The following is a 20,944-nucleotide window of genomic DNA, read 5'->3' on the forward strand; positions in this document are numbered from 1 at the left end:
AAACAATGCTGCTTTGAAGCAAACTCGGCTCTACTGAAGAACTCTGGCCCAAGCTGTTTCACTCCTTATTTGCTGCTCACCTCCCTGCAAACTTTTCACTTCCCACAAAACTAACAGTAGAAGCCTACTCCAAAGTGTTTACTCGTATGTTTTTTGACAACCCCCAAAAAAGCACATTATGTGCTGCTAACCCGATGTTACACAATTTCACATGGCTTCAGGGAGCTCCGGGTGGGGTGTGAGTGCTGATGGGAACTGAAGAGACACATCATAATTCAGGCATTCTGCTTTGCAACAGAAGGTCTCTTGTTGGGCTCTCTGTCAGCTTAAATTTCAATAGTTTTTTTCCTGCTAGCTCTTTACAATCATAGATGGATAGTTGATCAGCATAAACAAAACTCTCTTTTCCTAGTCTGCTGGTTGGTTATTGCTGATGGTGATTTGTATTGCTGTACCATGCAGAGACAGTACCAAACTGGGATTCTGTTGTTCTAGATACAGTCAGGATATGAAGATACAGAAACCAAGACACAATGGGGAAGACGATGGCAAGATGAGAGTAGGAATCTGATTAGAAAACCAAGTAGTTTTATTACAAAGCATCAGCTATCATTAGAAGATCTATTTGAGGTTCTTCCATAGCTATTTTCTACAATTCTATGACAAGGTTATATTGCTCCAATGTTAACAGATAGGACGTGAAATAAATGTTTCTGGTGGCTCATGCATATTATAGGCTGCTTGGCACTCAAGAGTCCATAGCAGATCCTACTCTTCAAGAAATTTAAATTCCTAATGTATACTTCTGGTTTCTTTTGGGAAAGAATACGCAAGGATTCAGCATTTCAACATTACCTTCACCACAATGAACCACGACAACTTACCTCCACAGTAGATCATCTCAGTTGCCACGAGAGGTGGGTAAAACAGGTTACACCACAAACGGTAACAACGTTCTCTGAGAGGAATGGTCAGATTTGGAAGCTAGCAAAACCTCTGCTCCTTTATTTTGGGGGACACAAGCTGAACTTAGAAATGCCCCAGCTATCAGCCCTGGAAACTGAAGTAATTTACTCACGTAGCAGGTAGGCAGCGCATGCTGAATCAGTAAAAGGTTCTGCATAGAGTTGCTCCCGTGGGTTTGAAAGCCAGCACAGAGGAACCTCCGCTAGGGATGAAGGACTGTCTCAGGCTCAGCATCCCCATCAGGCTTCAGCTGTTCCACTGAGGCTGTCTACAGGGGTGATAGTTACAGCAAGCTCTAGTATTGTTATACACACACCTTCGCTCTACTGCACAAGTGTGCGTGCCCTATCCACATATATAGGTGATTGCACGCAGTTCTTCCCACAGCTGAAAGATGAGATAATTTTTGGTCACACCTCAGTATGCCAGGCTAAATTTTAGCTGTCAGTGCACAACGGTTCACTCTCTACTATATATCTGAGGTAGGCAAGCAGTATGCTCCTCTTCATGACCTCCCAGAACCACCCCTTCAAGGTACTTTCCCAATGCGTTTTTATGCTGCTCTAAAAAATGATCCATTAATATTCACATCTGAGTAAGAATCACAGCAGGACTGAAGCTGCCGTAAAAAGATGCTGGCTCACTGAGGATGAAATGCTAGGTTTGGGCAGTTGCTTCAGGTGATCTTTGTTTTAATATTCTGTGGATTAGAGTTTTTTTAAACCACTGCGCACACTTCTAAAAAGTCAGACTATCTCAATTACATCATGCAGATTTGCTTTGTTGCACATTTTTTGGATCCTCACACATACCAATATCCCGCATTTCATCAAGGAGACATATCTGCAGGCAATGTGACAGCTGCTTCCTGGCTCTTTGAGCCTGCAACATTTTATTTGGGTCATGTATACTCTCTTTCCTTCCCCTTGAAGCAGGTAAAACGTCTGCTTATTTCTGACAGAGAGAGATACCACCACTAAAGTAAAGCCATTTTAGAAGGAAAATTGTAAATGAGGACAAACTTGCTACTGCACATTTATAATCACCTGCAGGCAGTGCTTCTTGAGCTAGCGATATATTGAGCAGGGAGCGAAATTCAGCTCTTACACTCGGCACCACTGTAACTTCACTAATCTTAATGGGGGTTGCCGCATGCTGACAAGGGAGTGCATACTCACTAGATCCCACTCAGAGAGGCATCCTTGCACAGGAACAATTCCCATGTCCACAAAGCTGGAGATGGGATTACCTCCATGTTACTACCCTTGTGGAGGTAAAACTGCAACAATAATGCAGCCTTCAGGCTGCTTTCTATTTATGATTAAATTGGCTTTCAAAGTTTTGCAGGGAATCATTATGGTGATCACTACTTCTGGCAATATTCCAACAGGAGAATGTTTTGCTCTGAAGATTACAGAAAATAAGAAAAAATCTCAATAAGAACTAAATCCAAGTTCTGTCTCCTTTACTAGCAATTAGAATTATGCAAAATCAATATTAATAGTAGATAACTGCTGATGCTTACAATGAATAAATATTACTAACTGGATGAGTTCAATACTTATGAAATATACATTACTTAGTACGGGAAAATACCATTAAAGTCCCTTATCCAGGAAAAAAACATACATTGCAAAATCACTTTGATGTGATGTAGTATCCAGAATGGCAGCTTCATAAATAAAGCTTTACTAAGCCTTGCTCTTCAGCTTGCACTGGATTATATGGGTGTCAGCTTGATCTGTTCCTTGCTGTTCTGAGGGGTGCTAAATTCCAAATATAATCAGTGCTTTCAGGGCTTTATGTTGGGTTGAACAAAATGCTACAAACTATAAACAAATCTAGATCTTCATTTTGAGGCACCACGGTAGGATGAACCTGCAAGTAAGAGCAGAAGCCAGTCAAAATAGTTGAGTTTGAGATGTCACCTCTGCAAAATTACTCAGCCTTACAGAATAATAAAACAAAACCATAAATTTGTTACCAAAGGAAGGGTAGACATTTGCTAAAATGTTCACTGATGTCTCACTGAAAAGTTTGGTAGGACAAATAATTTTGCTAACTGGCTGCAAGTTTTGAGTCCATAATAAAACTTGCAGACAAAAAAGAGTGACCCAGTTTCTTGTTCCATGACTGAGCAATTTGCACAGCTCTAAATATAAAACTATCGATAACATATCCGTGTTTGTTGCAAACGGACCGTCCTTCATGAACTGCACCAGGCAACAAGTTGTATCTTCCCAACCATACTGCAAAACCCCGCTTATAAACGATGAGAGAATCAGGCAGAGTTTTCCTCCTTTTTTCCATACCCACATACAAACAAACATGAACGCTCACGCTGAAATTATAAATATATTTATGTTATTTATAATCATGGCACTATACAGTGAAAATCATGTCATTTCATTTTTCTTGAAAGAATCAGAATAAGACAGTATTGATACAGAATAGCCTCTCACTGTCCTACTTAATTCTGTTTCAGTGTGTTTTCAGAAATAATAATCTTAATGGTAGCATTACATCACATTGAATAAGCTGTAGAGGTAACAGAAATAAACACTCTTGTCCTGGGTTTGACCTCAACATGGTGCAAACTCCATTGCAAACTCTGTTAGCCAATGGAGTAACTCCACTGGTGTCAGTGAAGTCATGCTGATACGAGATCAGATTAGACCTGCTGCATAACATCTGCTTCAGCCTAACATATATAATCATTATACATAGCCCCAATATAGTGCCCCCCCCTTGCATATCTCAAAGCACTTGAGAAAGATAAATAGTTATTATGATCTTCATTTTATAGGTAGTGAAACTGAGGCACAGACAGATAGTGATTTGCTGAGAGTCTTCTAGCCGATCACTGTTAGGTGGGGACAACCCCCAGGAGTGCTGAGCCCTAACCTCATACCCTGTCTACCCGACTGTGTCACCCCTTAACGCACACAGTGGAATTCACTCCTGTCTGCCTGAACAATTAGCACAACAGACACAAGAGATTTGGAACGAACTGTCCATAAAAAAACCATTCGTTTTAACTGAGCAAGGCAATATTTTAAACCAAAGAGTGTTTTTAAAGAAATAATAGCATTTACAGTAGTTAAATAGATGCTACTTTTTATCAGATCTAATTCTTTTATAATAGCATACAGTCCTTAGATTGTTTATTACTATGTTATTCATTACTTCAAGCCCCAACAGCTACTCTAGCTAATACTTTAAATACACAGAGCTTTAAAAAAATATTTCCATTACAAATATTTAAAAAATATACTTATCCTAAAAAGCTGTCCAGCACTATTCCAAAAATCTCTTGTAATAAATGTCTTTTTTTAATTTTAACAAAAATATCTACTGTTGTATAGAAGAGCTCAAGTTTTGACAAATCTATAATACAGTCAGAAACACCTTGGGCCAGATTCCCCTCTTGTTTATACAGTTGCCAATTTAGATCATGGTGTTCAGTTGTGTTACTGTAGTATAATCAGGAGCAGAATATAGCCCTTAGTGTTTTAAAATAACTAAATGGACTGGATACTGCAACAGTAACTTGTGCCTAGCATTACCAGGAAGGGAAATCCTTTACTTCATTGCATCTAAAAATGCAAAAGAATGTTATATTTAGTATTTGTGCCATGACCAAAGAGGTGCTAGGCAGCTGCAGTGGATGACTCAGATCTAGAATCATATCCGCTTACAGAAAAAATTGGTTTTGGCTGAATGATGCCTGCAACTGCTGTCATTAAATGGAGGATGAATGCTTATAGAGAACATTTGCAGACAGAAAATGCCAACCATCCTATAATGCCTTCTACAAGTCTAGGAATCATTTTATTTGCATTCTGTTACTTATAAAGTTGCGTGAGCTTGATAAAATCTGCCACTACTTAGATCTAGGAAGGACGCTATTTTAAATTGCTTCCGTATTTTCCAGCTGAAATGCCTCCATCTAGCCAGTCCTTTTCAAAGCGCATTTGAACAAGCTATTAAGGACTTAGAGAAATCTGCATCTCATCAGGAGGGCAATCTGGAAGCTGCGAGTTAGTCTTTTAAAACACTGGAATTTTTTTTTTTGCCTTTCCCCCTTTTTCTTCCAATCTTCAAATTTAAATGCAGTGTTTCATTAAGGATCATAGAAATTAACCCAGTTTCATTGCATCAGGTTACATAAGTAAGCAAAGCTAACAGTCTCAGCAGCAAACTCTAATTCCTACCTGTAACCATCATGAGATTAGAAGGGATCCTTACACATTGTGATTTCATTTAATTCATGTTTAAAGCTTTTACTCTACTTGTTTTCTTCCTAGTCTTTGGCTGATGATTTAGTAACTTATAAACCAAGGAAACTTAAGTATATAGACTAAGTTCAGTCCTCACTGTCGTCTTCATCATCATCGTCATCTTTACTGGGAGCACATCTTTGGAAGCAGTGTACTAGAGTTGCTAAGAAGAAGCTTGACAGAATAGCAGCAATGGAGACTGCGACTCCAGAGAAGATGATGATAAAAAGGTCCGTCAATGACAAACTAAATTTGCATTCACTAAAGCTGACCTCAGATAATTCATTCAGAAAGATCCTTCTATTTTCTACAGGCAGGGAACACTGGATTTCATGGAGACCTGCAAACAAGAGAAAAGGGAAACAAGTCAGCAGAATATTGATGAATCCTTCTGTTGCTCTGGTCATAGATTGAATGGCTGAAGAAAAGTTTTAGGGTTAATTTTAGGTTTATGAATTTGTACAAAATTCAGGAAAAAAGGAACAAAATCTGTCACTGTCCAAAAGCCATTACATAACCCCCTTGCGTGGCTCCTGGAAATTAAGTTATTTCGCCTTCAGTCTTCCAGGAGGTCAGGTATGACCTAGGACCATGATTTTGAGGGTTTAAAAAAGTGACTGTTGAATCCTGGATGCACCTAAGCCTGGAGACTTGGAAGCACTTCCCAGCTACTCCATCTGAACAAAAATTCTGACCCCAAAACAGGCTAACAGGAATACTGAAGTTCCTTCCACACCTTGGTGCCTTCCTACACTACTTTTTTCCACTAGTTCCAAAACCACAGTTGTCTCTTTCTTCTGGTCAAAACAACAGCTTAGGTTTAATGGATGCTTGTTTGTCTATGACCTGCTTTCACCTTTTCTCTCTGACTGTCATAAGAACATGCAGACTAGCAGATATTATTCCTCCACACATTATTGAAGAATACCTAGAGCTGGGTTCTTCATAGTGAAAGAAAAAAATTTAAAAACTGGTAAGAATACAGTTTGATATTGGACAGTAAAAGCATACAGTTACTGCACATGCCCAACTCTCTCTTCGTTCACAACAGGGGAAAACTAGGAAAGCATATTAACAGGGCTAGAATGGAACAAATAATGAAATGAATTAAGTTTGTATGGCTGTTGGCAAGATAGCTTTTATCTTGCTCTTAAGGAGATGAATGTAGAGGGGAAATACAAGAATTGTGTATTAATGACGCAAGAACCGCTGCTGGTTTACTTGATACACTTTTATTCTTTGTCTGCTAATGATCACAGAATGGACTCCCAGTTTTTGACTCTGCATTGCTACGTGCACATGGCGTATAGGGCGTTTCCATCACACAGCTCTACCATATAACCATTATGTCACTTTAAGGAATGGGTGATGATAAGATTTCCTCTGCTTTTGTGAATCCCATTTTTCTTTTGGCTGAATAGCTATGGCATATGATGTTTTCTATTAAACCCAGGCACCTGGGGTTAGTGGTGCAAACCTGAGTAGTTACCTGGATCCAGCCCAGCTATTACGTTGACTTGAGAGGGAATTTTAGCTAAGTCTACCACAGATCCGATTATCATCCTGGCTTACCTGAACTTGTAATGATGATTGTACTAAATTTTGATCCCGAAAAGCCACCCTGTATCTGTTGTATTTACATAAAGTTCTGTTGCCTTCCCTCTCTCTCATGCTCCTCTCACTGACAAGGTAATAAACACTGCCGGCAGAACAGGACAACAGTCAGCATGCCCAAGGCTGAATGGTTTCCTCTAGGCAGACTGCCACCTGAATACATGCTACATTTTTTTCTCTGAGCCTGGAGTGCACTGGCAATATATACCAGATGGTGAGGCAACTTGCTTTGCAGATCTATGAAACCTCCTGTCTATGGAACTGGCCCAGAAGGTAAAGGAGCCACATGGTTTCAAACCCCCTCTGAGATTTTTGGAAATCTGGAACCTGCAGTATTGATATATATCAAGTCTTGTATACAAGCTGACATACTGGAGCACTTAAGCATGCCTGTGACTGCACGGGTGGCTAGAGAAAGTACACACTCCTGCACTCTATAGCTTGTGATAGAGCTCTTTCTACAAACCTTTCTACTGAAAGAAGTGAAAGTTGTTCACTGAGTCCATATTTTCTTTACATCAAGACTTGGGAATAGCAACTCTAGGGTATAAAGAGAGTAACAAGCAAAAGGGGACGCAAATGGGTAGCCTTCCCTGTTCAAAACGATGAGAAATATGGGAGGAATGAAAAAGCCATAGGCTGGAATTCCAAGACCTGTGTCTTTTTAATCAGATTTTAAAAAGCACACAGTTTTCAATTAATCAACATGAAGTTGACAGTAATCAAAGCAGTTACTGCTGTTGTGTAGAAACAGCAAGAAAATGAATGTAACATAACAAATTCATTTGAAGAGGAAGTTCCTTGCTAACAGGAAAAGATCTTCGCAGTATTTTGGCTGAAAAGCCTGGTCCAAGCGAATATGGCACCTATACAAATTCTATTTCACTTGTAGCAAGCACAAGAACAAACAAGTTTCTATACAACTATGATTCTGTAAAAAAAATCACTACAATAGCTGTTGAGACCTCACAAGAACTGCTGGTTTCATAGCAGCTGAGCCGTGCTTACAGCATGTCTAAAGAAAGAGTGCACAGGTGACCATAAACAACTCTACTTTTTTTCTATTTCTGATCAACCGCAAAAGAAATTCTCTAGTGTCCTCACCTGCCAGCTTTTTAAATAACATCTGTGCTGGAGTGGTCTTGATGAGCTGAAGTATCAGATCTAAGCTTCCATAAGGAAGTAGAAAAAGAATATATTACAAAGAAAGAGACAGAGCAAAAAAGGCTCCAAAAGAAAAGTATTGTTCTAAGCAGTTCTACATACTGCATCCCTTGCCTGTAGAAATAACTTAGTATGGTAGTATTTGCCCAGGATCCTAGAGATGGAAAAGTAAGAGCCCACTTATTAGCGTTACCAACAGCAGTTGTGCCATAGATCAAAATTGAGCCTGTAGACTGTGAGCTCTAGTTCTGTTTCCCAGACACTTTCACCTAACATCACAATATACAGAATACAAATAGAAAAGCATCTGCAGCATACCAAGTCATTTAGAGGGTATTTCTTGTTATGAGAATCAGTGTACTGTAATGATTTTGAGTCCGATTACACAATAACAAGAAATAAAAAAAGCTCCTTTCCATGTAGCCATGGGTACTGGAATCTAGGTCATGTTCTCAAACCAAATAGATTAGATGGGAATTTTCTATTTGCTTTATTCTGTGACACTCCAACATGCTAGCTTAGTCTCACCTTTTTACAGAACTCTTAGTCATTGAGAATAACACAAGCCAATAGGCAAAATACAGCACCATAAACTAGGGGCCAGTAGAGAAGCCTTGCTAGCTCCCAGCTATAGTTTCAGCCACCCTGCGTATGCACCATCTTTTCAACAAGACAGCAATGAACTGACCTCTCCTATCCACACACAAGGTAGGCCGCTAAAATTGTGCCGGAAGCAACCTAGGACGACTGTGGAGTGGAAGGACATGCCAGTGACTGAGGGACAGAGGAACATTTATTAGTCCATCCTGTTCAGTGACTGTTTGTTTGCTGTGTCGTGACACTATTGCAAAACCCAATACAGCTAATGGAAGCTTTTCTTTCGACTCCAAAGAGAATTTGGAACAAACTGTTCATTTGTAAGAGTAGCAAGACTAGCAGCTATATCTCTGGTGGCACAAGGAATTTCTCTTCCCAAAGCTAATGCAGTCATTATTGCACCGGAGCTTCTAACTGCTGACCTGAAAACATCATAATCTGAAGGTCACATGCACGTCTGCTTAAGATGACACACAAACAATACCATTTAATCTGCTTCCTTCCATAGCAATATGTTAGATTCTTTAAAATGAGATTGTTCTTGTGACACGAGAATCCAGTGTGTGTGGAGAATAGAGGTTCTGTACTCCACTTGCTCTATTACATTCATGCCTAGCAGTCGATCCAATTTTGTTCTCTGCTTGGGCAGGAAGTAATCCCAGGTCATCATACACCCTCTGCAGGAGCAACGAGCTAAAGAAAGGCTTCTATAAAGTGATCAGTATTAATTATAAGGTGTGTTTTTTATCTCTGGGTGATTCTGTTGCATGTAGACTGGCTCAATCAAATTGTCCATCCCCTCACACACAAGACTTCCAGAGGACAGGAGGGTGGCATTTAACCTTACTGCTCCACTTTCACACACTTGAATAATTTTTTTATAGTTTGATTTTTTAATAGTTTGTTTGGGTTTTTTGTTGTTGTTTGCTTGTTTGTTGTTTTGTTTTTTTAAATCCTGTAGAACTTGTTCAACTTATTCTTAAAAAAAAATCAGCCAGGCTTCTTGTAAAGGGTATCTCAAAGAAGTTTGATATTTACTGCTTGGCTGCATCAAGAAAACCTTTGATGATAGTGTGTGTATATATATATATCTCAGTGCTCCCACAACATGTTCAAAGAGTTGTTTCTTCATACCAAATAAATCTGTAAATGAAACGATGAGTGTGTTATAAATATATAGCTTATGGTATTTTGGTCAGGGCCATCGCATTACCTGTAACAACTCCAGCTGTCCCAAGGACAATGTCACACGCTCTGTATCTTTCTGCTATGTCATCTGAAGAAGCAGATGTACTATACTGGCAAGCTGTATTGTATTGTTTGCTTTTCAAAAGGGAGTGCTTTGAAGTTCCAGTCAAGGGAGAGGTGCTAGATTCTATATAGGCTTGTCTCTTAACACTGAAAAAATAAGATAAGATGAAAATGTGGGTCTGTACCCTGAGGAATAGATCATCCAAGTAACATAGCAAGTGTGAAAATGCTGGAATTCCAAAACCATTATGTTAAAAGTAGAGGTATATTTTTAAAAAGGAAAAAAAAGATACATGTGTTTGTGTTTATAAAGAAGTGATGCAGGAGGGTTCTAGGTAGAGTTTATTTCAATGAAATTCCCTAAATAGGTTTTAGAACAATATGACTTTGAGATGCCTTACCGTTAGAGAATTAGAACCCCAGTGAAGTCTAGCACTTCAATAAATACTTGACGATAAGTTGCAGGCAATTAAGCTGCAGCTAGCGCCTAATAAACACTTTGCATTTGTTTCTGTAAAGGACTATGCACAGGCCTTCTTGTCTTGCAGAGTCAGAGGATGAAATACTTGCCCTGTAAAAATGAAGCTCTTAGAAAATGGATGCAGCCTGAAACGAGCCTTTATACAAATAATTAATAGTGTCCTTGTAAGTTAATGAAAACATACTGACAATGCTGTAATGCCCCAAGTTATAACTGTATTGATCTTCCTATCCCAAAAATCCACAAAAACCCAGATACCAAGTTTCATTAGCATTCTGCTGGTACTTTGTAGCCATAATTCAACCATGTTTCTCCTAAGGTACTGTTTGATCAGGAATTTTCAAACAGTACATTGGCTGGACCATTGAGTGCATTGAAATTGCCTGCTCTTGGATCTGACACGAGTTTTCCCTAGATATATTGGCTGACATATTGTATTGTGAATGTCATCTTATATTCCTCCAGCTAAAGACAAGCAGCAAGAGGTGTCACTTACTCCAGGTCTACTTGACTCTGTTTTGAGGGACTCCTTGTGTATTTCTGTCTTTGCTTATTTCTAATACCTATGCTAACTATGTCTTTTATTGGAGAACTTCTGAAATTCATTATTACTTCAATATTATGGTCTGTCTGTTCACCCTCAGGGTGAGATTTTGCAGCTATAATTTTGGATGCTCAGTTTTGTTTTTTTTTTTTTAAAAAAAAAACCAGAAAAAGAGGCCTCGATTCTGTTGGGTCTTTGTACAGTTCACAAAAGCAGGTATCAAGAGAAATAGTTGCCTCATTCAGCAATGAACAATAGTATGAGATAATGAAAATGCCCACTCATACATACAGTAGTATGTATAGGAAATACATCCAGAAAAATATCTGAAGCCATAAACATTTAAGTGAATTTCATGCACATGTGTTCATTACTATCTATACAATAAATCTAAGAGCACTATAATATGCTATTTCATTTTTTTTCGTTTGTTTTTGAAAAGTAAAATTGGTATTTGCCCTTTTGGGTGGAATTTAGCTGTTCTCTCATGTTGCTGAATGTAGCTGACACAGACTTGAAGTGTTTAAATGTGGCATTTTATTTCTTGTATGGTATTTTGCCTCCAGCTATAGTTCTCTTTAGTCTACTTAAACACTGTCACTAATGTATTAGATGTATTAATAAGCAGTGAGAGAGGCATTGCCTCTGAAGAGACATGAAATTTCATCGGAAATAGCCTCAAGCTATCAGAACAGTAAGGCTTAAAAAATCCTGAAGCCTAGATTTAGGTCCCTAAATAAAACTTTTTATGACTAAGTGCCCTAGAGTTGCACAGATCAACATTAGAGGGCACTTAACGGTTTGTCTCAATGTCTAAATATGAAGTTTAACATTAGGTGTTCACATCTACAAATGCTGTCCTGACATCTTCAAATCCATGAAAGATGGAAGTACTCAAAAAAACCTTAAGGTGGAAGAAACAGTGAAAAGCCAGTGGCAGTCAGATCATTTTACTGAAAATGACTAGGATATCAAATTATGTTTTTATACATGTGTATATATAGAAACAGATTTGATACATTTGTTACGGAATCTAATTTCTGTTAGGAGTTTCTGCTTGAACAGAATAAAAGCTGCTGAATGTGTGAAATGTCTTAAGGCTTTTAATTCCTTTCCAAAAAACCTGGTATTATGTTCTGTACTAGTGATGTGCTAGCATGTGCATGATACTCGGGGAAGAACCGAATGGCTGTAATGGACAGAACAGCCTGTCCTTTCTAGCTGAAGCTTGCTCTGTTTCTATATTAGTACATGAAGTTAAGGCATCCTTCTCTACTTAGCAGATGAATAAATAGGTACTGATAAAGAATGATAAGTCACAAGGACTTACAAAATGCTCAGTTGTTTCACTGGCTTTTAGTTAGGTTAGGAGGTCAAATGAAACCTGTCCTCTCATGTAATTATGATGCTTTGTTTTGAAGATAATGTTTAACATTTTCAGTGAGCCCAGGGCTACTATAAAGCCTGGACTAGTGAAGACATTTTATTTACAGAGTAAGTTTAGTAATAGATTTTAGATTGGAATGGGATTATAGAAAGAGCCTGAGAAGCAAGAAATGATCACCTCATGGCACAGTCTTTCAAACAGGCTTACAAAAATCATTCCGTTCTTCTCACTACACTGATTACTTCTGGGTCTTGTAACTGCTTGCTTTTAGTACTGAATTCAGTCTGAGTCTCCTGTTCCAGAAGGCTGCTTACAGTCTCATTGTCATCTGCTCTTGCTTTTTTCCTACCTCCTTTCACTGCCATCCTTCTCTCCTAGTCTTTTGCATAGACAGTCTTTACCTGGAACTATGCCACTTTACCAGAATTTACCTATCCATCCATATTGAGGCGGTACTAGCTACAGAAGTCTTGAAAGTAGCTAAACAGCATCTGTGTCAGTACTGGCACTAAACACCTCTTTGAGTATCTTAAAAATTCGTAGTTTTGTGCACACAACTTTCCAAAGTGGAGCAACATTTGACCAAATGAAAAGGAAAACATAGTCCTAGCTATGGCCTTTGTGTTGTGACAAGGGATTTGCTGCCACTAATGAACTTTCTTCCAGTAAAGTTCAGCAGTTACCTTGCTTTAGGATACAGTTCTGCAAGTAGAACCAGCTCTGTCTTCTTCAGGCTTCTTTTACCAGTTCTGCTTCTAGTGGTGTGAACATAAATGTTGGCATGCAGCAGGATGGTGCACTGACACTGTGCCAGCTAATCCCCTCTGTAACAGGGAAGTCTAACACTGATCCTCACTTAAACTCATGCTACTTTAATTTCCAACATTCAGAACATCTGTTTCCTTCATTGATCACACAGGCAGCACAAATCGATTTGGAATTCTGTTGCTGGCCAATTCTGAATGAATTTTTCAAGCCTTTCTGGAAACACCAGTGCACACAGGCTATCCATCAAAATTCTCAGTCTAAACCTTCTCATCAAATTGTTAAAAGGCTTTCTAATACTGTTTTAATAGAGGGCAGCAAAAATTATCATTCTTGCAATGGATAGCAGGGAACATAAACAGTACATATTAAACACAAAAGGTTGAGAAAAAACCATTGCATCTTGCACAAAAAGCATAGATGCTGACTATTTCTTGCAATCCCAGAAACTACACAACTTCCCCAAAAGTTTTTTCCAAAGACACTGAGAAGAAAAAAAGTAAGCAGCAAAACGAGGGCAAGATGACAGAAAGGAAACACTAGTCACACTCCAAGGAATACTTAAACACTAATTAAAAGTAATGTTAAAAATGCATTAGTCATTAGCAAACAAGGTCACAGGCACAGCTGCCCAAAGGATGTTCACAGAAAGCAAAAATCAGCAACAGAGATCCCTACAAAGCACTTCAACATGGCCATCGCAGACTACTTGTATTTCTTTGTTACATGCATTTTAGCTGAATCCAGTCCCTTCACCGAGATGGATCCTCAGAGGGGATCAAGAACTGCCTTTTGCAGTGCTACGTGCTAATTTTAAACAGTGCCTCTCATCAAAAATTTATTCCATCAAAGCCATTTGTATTTAAGTACTGAAATGGAAAGGTTCATAAACCCCAGTTCTGTATGTCATGTGCACCAGGACCAACTTTTTGCTGGATGAGCCCCGAGTTTCAAACAGTACTACAAAAAAAAGTAGGTTAAGAGATGAGGCAAGAAAGGAAAAGTGCATTTTTAGCCAAGATAAAACGTGACACAGAACAAGCTCTGAAAGCAGAAGAAAGCACTTCCAAATATGAGAAATTGCTGAGTGCATTTTTATAGCATTTCCAGCTCCCATTGAAGCAGAAAATGCAAGAAATCTCAAAGGTGACTCTTGATCTCAAAAAATGAATGCCAAATTTCCTTAGACTTCACTGAATTAAAGATTTTGAAACATTATGCCCCCAAAATTAACTCAACCTATAACCATCCTTCCCTATATTCAGTACCTCTCTTGCTTTTAATAATTTTTCTTAATTTCTTCTGTCAGAGTCCAAACAAACTCTATTCTTCCTCCTCTGCTTTCTCCAATTCTCACTTTAGAGAATGTCAGCCTTGTCAATCGCTTTTTGTAAAATTCAAGATGGATCAAATATAGGCAAGCAGAGGATAGAACATAATAGCATACACATCAGATGTATGATTTCCTTGAATCCTTTGAATAATATGTTTAAGACCAACTTAGACCTTTGTTCTTTCAAGACATTTTTGTTCTGAGAGTTTGCATGCCCCCCATGGAGTAGAACCTTCCATAAGTGTTTTTATACCTATCTTTGAAGGGACAGAGATCTTAGAGCAACTTTTCCATTTCCCCAAAATTATCCAATATTCTTAACCTCCATGCTCCTCCTAATGGGAAGCCTTTAAGATGAATCACCAGCCACCAGGCTGCCATTCAGGCATACCAAATGCCTATAAAAATCAAATGTCCTTCTACAGAAAATCTTCCTAAGTTTTAGAGCTTAACAATTTTGACCCATAGTGAATGCTTTGCCTTCCTTAGGAAAAAGAACAACTGTTATATATTCTCCACTTATCGACATTCCACCGATCTTCATGGTTTGTTGTCTGCTTTGCACTACACACACTAATTTGTTTTTAATGAATGAATAACCAAATCAGAGGGGAAAAAATGTGGTTTGGTTTTGAATTTGATGAAAATGCTGGGTTTAATATCTCTTTGAGTATAAAAATGTTTTAAAGTACTAAGTTTGATTGCAGGCAAAGTGCCGAGTTTAATTGCAAAACTTTTAGTGCAGTTCTTTAATAAGTCTGCCTGCAAGTCTGGCATGCAAGAGTATTCACTTACTGCTAATTAAGCCTTTATTTAGAAATTTAGGTGAGACAAATAAATGCTGGTATCTGTAAAATGATTCAAATCCCAGTTGTTTGTGTGAAGTGACAAGTTGGATGTGCAAAGGCAGCTCAGCTGGGAAGAGGCTTTATGGTCAGCTAGTCAGGCAGGTCAGCGTAAGTTAGAACTTTACAAGCTATTTCTGGTAGCATGCCAGAAAGAAAATAGACCTGGCTTTCACAAAACTAATGACTTGAAGTATGGCTTTTGTTCAGATCACCGAGTTCTCCAGAGACCTTAATCAGAGAGGTAGAGAGCTTCAGGATCAATTATTGAGATTTCAGTTCACATTGAAAAAATTCCAATTTTTAAATCAACTTGGTGTTTCTTGTGCAAAAAAACCAAGGGCAGCTGTGACTAACATGCCTTTTTACTGCAGTGCTAAAATTAAAAGGTGGAACAGCAGCTGGGCTTCGTAAATAGTTAACAGTTTGAATGATTTCTCTCAGACACACAGACAGGGCACATTAAACTATTTTAAGTGTCATTCAAAGTGAGGAATCAAAATGAATGCCCAGAACCTAAATCTATCTGTCAATACATTTCTCCCAGCCATTTATCTCCTGTTTCTTGCTACCAGTTCTGAATTTTGAGGGACTGCTATGCTACAGTGACCCTTGCAAGTGGCAGCCCAGATCCTAGTTCATCACAGACTGGTTGGAGCATGCTGCTGCTCCGCTTTGGCACATCCTTTCTTGTCTAACCCTTTCTGAAGCATCCCAAGCCAGCATAAGACACATGACAGTGTACTTCAGTTTCTTTGCAGTGCTTTGTACTTTTCATGAAAGGACTAGGGATCACCGATGCAAGTTTACTCTCATTCACCCTTCTACACTGTTTGCCTTCTCAGTAAACCCAGGTTACCAGGTTTGCCATTTAAAGGCTGGGGAACTTCAATCTGCCATGGGACCAGGCCGTACTGCTAGTCACAGCTTATTCTTACAAAAAACCAAGAGAAGAAAACCACCACTCAACTCCTTTTTCCTTTCTGCATTTCCCATTTGTATAGGCCATGCAATGCAAATGCTTGAGCTGCTGCAGAATTATAAAGGAAAAGCATGCTGCCAAGATAACTAAGCTCTTTTCTTGGACCCTGAAAATGTGTACCTATCCTTTTTTCCCCCCCCCTTTATTTCCTTCCAGACATAATGCCTGCTGCCCTACTTACCTTGATGTGTTTGCTGCAAGGATACTTCTGTCTCCAGCCTTAGAGCATGAGGAAGCTAGGGAGTCTGAATGCTGAATCTTTCTGTGAGTTGCTCTTCCCACCCCTCCCACAAAAGGCTTCGTGGCTTTGGACAAGCATATCCAGACAAGTAATGCTAATGTGATAGGTTCCTAATGGGTATAACATCGTGACATCATTAAAAACTGAAAATTGGATATAAAATGCAATAAAATCATAATTCTAAGAATTAGTTTTACACTGACTTTCCAAAAGTTCTTTTGAAAAGCACTTAATTGTGGCGACATGGTTTTAAAATGTCATTGAGAGAGTCTTTCCTTTTTGGGTTTAGTTTTGCCCTCACATTCATTAATAATGTGTTGCTAGTTTATTAAAAGGAGACAGCCAGTGTTCTTGTGGCAGCAGCTCACAACAAGCAATGAAAACGCTGACTTCACACACTTTTCTGCATACATGCGCTAGATCTCACTGATATGACTGCCTACAAAGATATAAGGGGACTTGCTTCTGGGAACAAATGTAAATCATTTGCTTAGGCTGTGTTGGCCGGACAGCTCTGATAAAAGCAACCATTTGAATATTTGCACCTTCTCTACTTGTCTTCCCAAATCAAATCTAACTGAAAGTTTGGAAGATCCAGATAAGCTAGTCATTTTTTAGCTCTTTGACCAAAACACAACTGTGGATGAGAGAACACACTGTAAGAAAGCATCTGTAAGCTTGCAAAACACTGGGGAACACTGGCAATTCTATGGGAAAGCTCAAGCACTTGAGATTTCCAGACATAAGCTCAGATACGCTTTAAAACACTGACAGGGCAGAAGAGAAAAGAGAGATGGGCTGGGACAGACTCTTAAACTGAACAGACTCAGTCTGGATAAAAGGGAAGGAGCTAGAAGTTCATTAAAAGAGATGGAAAGCACGGGGAAAGTGAACTGATGTTTAGCATGAGAGACAGGCAAATACTTGGTTCAAATAGAGCAAATTTTAGATAAAGCATCAGGGAAAGTGGGAGAACAGGCCTAGGATTAGTTGAGAAAGAAACAAGATGAAAGTTTCACTGAGGTAGACAGGAAAAAACCCAACACTCTTTCCTCAAATGAATTCTTCCTTAAAACAACTGTTTTACAGCTAAGAATATTTAGGGCAACCTAGATCAGTATATTAACAAAATGCTGCCCAAGGTCATGAGCATACTAACAACCTGAATACTGACTACAGACTCTGACAATCAAGAAAGGAGAGAACAGACCTCTGAAATTTGTAGGCTCACTGTGTTCTTCTCTCTTTTTGTCTGAATTCAAAGAAACAGTTACTTTACCTCAGCCCTGAGCTCTTCTCCCCCAGCCATTTAGTTCTCACCATCCTCTGCACAGACACCCCCACCCCCCCAGACACAGCCCAGACACCAGAGATTTCATGTCAGGCAATCCTTGAATACCCTCTGTAGCCCTTACAAAATTTTTATGCTCCAAGCAGTTTGCCTTCTGCGAGCAGCTGGGCAGCTCAGTGGCATGAGCTTATGCCCTTGTGCTTGTTGGGAGGCATGAACTGTGAGATGATCTCCTCCTAAAGCTAGATTAAGAGAGGCTTTGGGGTCAGGTGGGAAACATGGAGCAAGAGTCTGGATTCCCTATACATGGCAGACTTAATACTTTTGCTTTTCTGAAAATTACTGGCCCAAATATGAGAATTATATATCCTGCATTTTGCGGTGTTCCAGAGCCATTTCAATTTATTCCTAATATTGGAAGCAGTGCTATTTTAATGAAAAGAGCCCAAATCAAGCTACTGAAGAGAGTTTCAAACACAGTGTTGGAACAAAATCGTTCCAGGAAAGGGCTGACAATCACAGTTGCATAAAATGGGGATTTAACTCTTCTGTATCAGCTTTATAGCTGATCAGTAAAGTGAGAGAAAAATCAGTTTTCCTAAGGAGCTGGCACAGAATATCTAGCTGCTCAAAGGGCTTATTGTAGAAAATATATTTACCAGAGAGAAAATGAAGTCTGGAAGAGAACCAGTTCTGGGCTGAATGATTTGAAAAGGCTCTTTCACTGCCTAGGTAAGTTTAGTCTATAAATCACAATTATTAGGGCTTTATTTTAAAATTTTATTTCTTAACTGGGAGGAGGACCTGCTGCTAAAAAGGAAGCCAACATCATTTTAATGGACTCATTTGTTGAAAGCATGCAATTACAGTTCGACCAAAATGCAGTTTGGGTCACTGCAGGCAGCACACAGACAATCTGACCAAGAACCCTCCTTCCCTCCAAGACACACATACAGAGAAACGTACATACTGCACCGTAAGCCACCGAGCTTTACCTTTCTGCAGCTTAGATGCATTGTCCTGTATCCAGCTGAAAAGATTGGCAAAGTCACAGTCACAGACCCAAGGGTTGCCCTCTAAGCGTATAGTCCGCAGGGAGGGCAGCGCTTCGAGGGCTGCCACATTTAGGCTTTGTAAGTTATTGTCATTCAATTCTAACACTTGGAGCTGTTCCAGGTTCTCAAAAGCAGCCTCATCCACATCCACCAGGTTATTGTTTCCAAGGCTCAATTTTATCAGTTTTTCTGCTGATCTGAATATCCCAGCATCAAGCTGTGTTAAATTATTGTAGCTTAAGTCTAAATAAACCAGTTTGGTAGAACTGCTAAAAGTGCCCTCTTCTAAAGAGGTGAGGGAGTTATTCCTGAAGTCCAAATAGACTAGATCTCCATAAAATATAAAGAAATCAGCTGGTATCGCCTGAATGTTGTTATCGGCTATAAGAAGTTTCCGTACATCCAATGGAAATGGATTAGGAACACTTGGGAGTCCTTGATCCCGGCAGTCTATGGTGTGGTAGTCCATACAGCTACAGACAGCAGGGCAAAAATGACCCCCCGGTAAGAAAAGCAGGCAGACAAAGACAGAAAAAGGCAGAAGGCAGAAGGGAAAGCATGGCAACATCGTCAAGGATTTGAAAGCTGTGATGAGCACCACTTCTAAGAGAAAGACATTTTGCTCAGCTGAGCAGTAGTGCCTGGTACTTGTGTGTGTGTGTGATTGTATCCAGGAGATCACATATCATCACAGATCCGATGGCAGCAGTCTTGGGAGGGGGGAGGGAGAGGGACCGAAGGAAAGAGGGAGGCAGGCAAATGTGAGGATTTACACTGTCAGAATATTGTAATGCTGTACAGTGTAAGGGACAGCGATGATTGGGTAAGCGGAGGATCTTTCAAAGGACTCCCTTGCTTTTGTGAGCTAAAAAAAGCTGAGAGCCTGTTTGCATATTTGCTGCATATTCCAGCAAATGGGGGAAATCACACCTGCTCCTGTGCCTCTGACAGCAACAGCTTATGCTTAAAAAGCTCTTCAGGTGATAATCCCCGATGAAATCACTTATTTTGTTTCTTTGCATGAGCCTACATCAAGGGGATCAATGCCCTATAGAAATGCGAGCAAAGGCCAGGGAGGTATCCGGGCTGACTGCTCAGGGCTGTTTTCCCTTTCATTTGTAAAACAGGAGCAGAAGAGCAGCAAGGGGGGAGCCCAAAGACCATGAACCCTGACTTGTGCTGTTTCTCGATGCCTTCTCAGCTTTTAGAGCAAGGATGTTCACATTATTTGAATATGACTCATTATCTTTTAACCAAGAAATATAACCCACTGTAGCAACAAGCAATATGGTCTCAAAAGTGAGGAGTTTTTCCTTCCTGTTTTAATGACCAAAAGAGCTACTTTCTAATACAGCACCAGTAATGTCTGTTGGGCCACACAAAAGTGGAAATTGTGGCTCAAATCTTCAGCTAGTTAAAACTGAACAGCTTTTCTTCATTTTCAGGGGCTCAAAATATTTGAGAATCAATCAGCTTGTCTCCCATGGGACAGCAGAGATGATTTTGCAACAAGGCATCTGTGTTTTTCTGACATCCCCAAATCCACACCCAGAAAGGCAAGTCCTCTGCCAGCTGCAAGCTTAACTTTTAACTCCATCCCTCCCCTCTTTATGCACATTGTGTAAGCAGAGAGAAATGGGACTGTAGTGCTTGGGCCACACCTATGTGCTATGAGGGAAGATTTTTCTAAAGAGACGGATTGTACTTGGGTGCACGTGTCCTGAAGATTAGAGCACAAACTCAAACACCTTTGGAAAGCTCATTCCTAGGTAAAAGAGAGGCCAGTAATCTTGATTTAAGGTCATATTTCATAACTGAATTCAGAGTATCTTTCATCCAAGACAGGGTACAATAAGATAACCTATCCTCCCAAGATACCTGCACTTAAAGTCAAATAATGAAAGCAGTATTATCAACCTCTCCTTCACTAAGCATGTAGAAACACTGAACTGCTGGGGGGGAACGAAGAGGGAGCCACGCTGTTCTCACTAGTGCCTGCTGACAGAAAAAGAGGCTATGGGCACAGATTAAAAACCATCTGAACACAAGAAAACACTTCTTTTATGCTGTGAGACTGGTCAGACACTGGAAAGGGTTCCCCAGTAAGGTTGTGGAGTCTCCATCTGTGGAGATATTCAACACCCAACT

The 20,944-nt window shown here is 39.6% G+C and overlaps 1 protein-coding gene across 1 annotated transcript; it reads right to left on the minus strand.

Moving 5' to 3' along the window:
• Positions 1-5,332: 5,332 nt before the first annotated feature.
• On the minus strand, positions 5,333-19,472 carry LRRC38 (leucine rich repeat containing 38). The gene is made up of 2 exons (XM_009710127.1): positions 18,737-19,472; positions 5,333-5,586 (listed from the first exon to the last, which is right to left on the minus strand). The coding sequence occupies exons 1-2, from the start codon at positions 19,362-19,364 to the stop codon at positions 5,333-5,335; spliced, it is 882 nt and encodes a 293-aa protein (XP_009708429.1). The 5' UTR covers positions 19,365-19,472.
• Between the last annotated feature and the right edge of the window lie 1,472 nt (positions 19,473-20,944).

Source organism: Cariama cristata, unplaced genomic scaffold (assembly GCF_000690535.1).
Source record: "Cariama cristata isolate BGI_N322 unplaced genomic scaffold, ASM69053v1 scaffold941, whole genome shotgun sequence".
In the NCBI taxonomy this organism is placed as follows: Eukaryota; Metazoa; Chordata; class Aves; order Cariamiformes; family Cariamidae; genus Cariama; species Cariama cristata.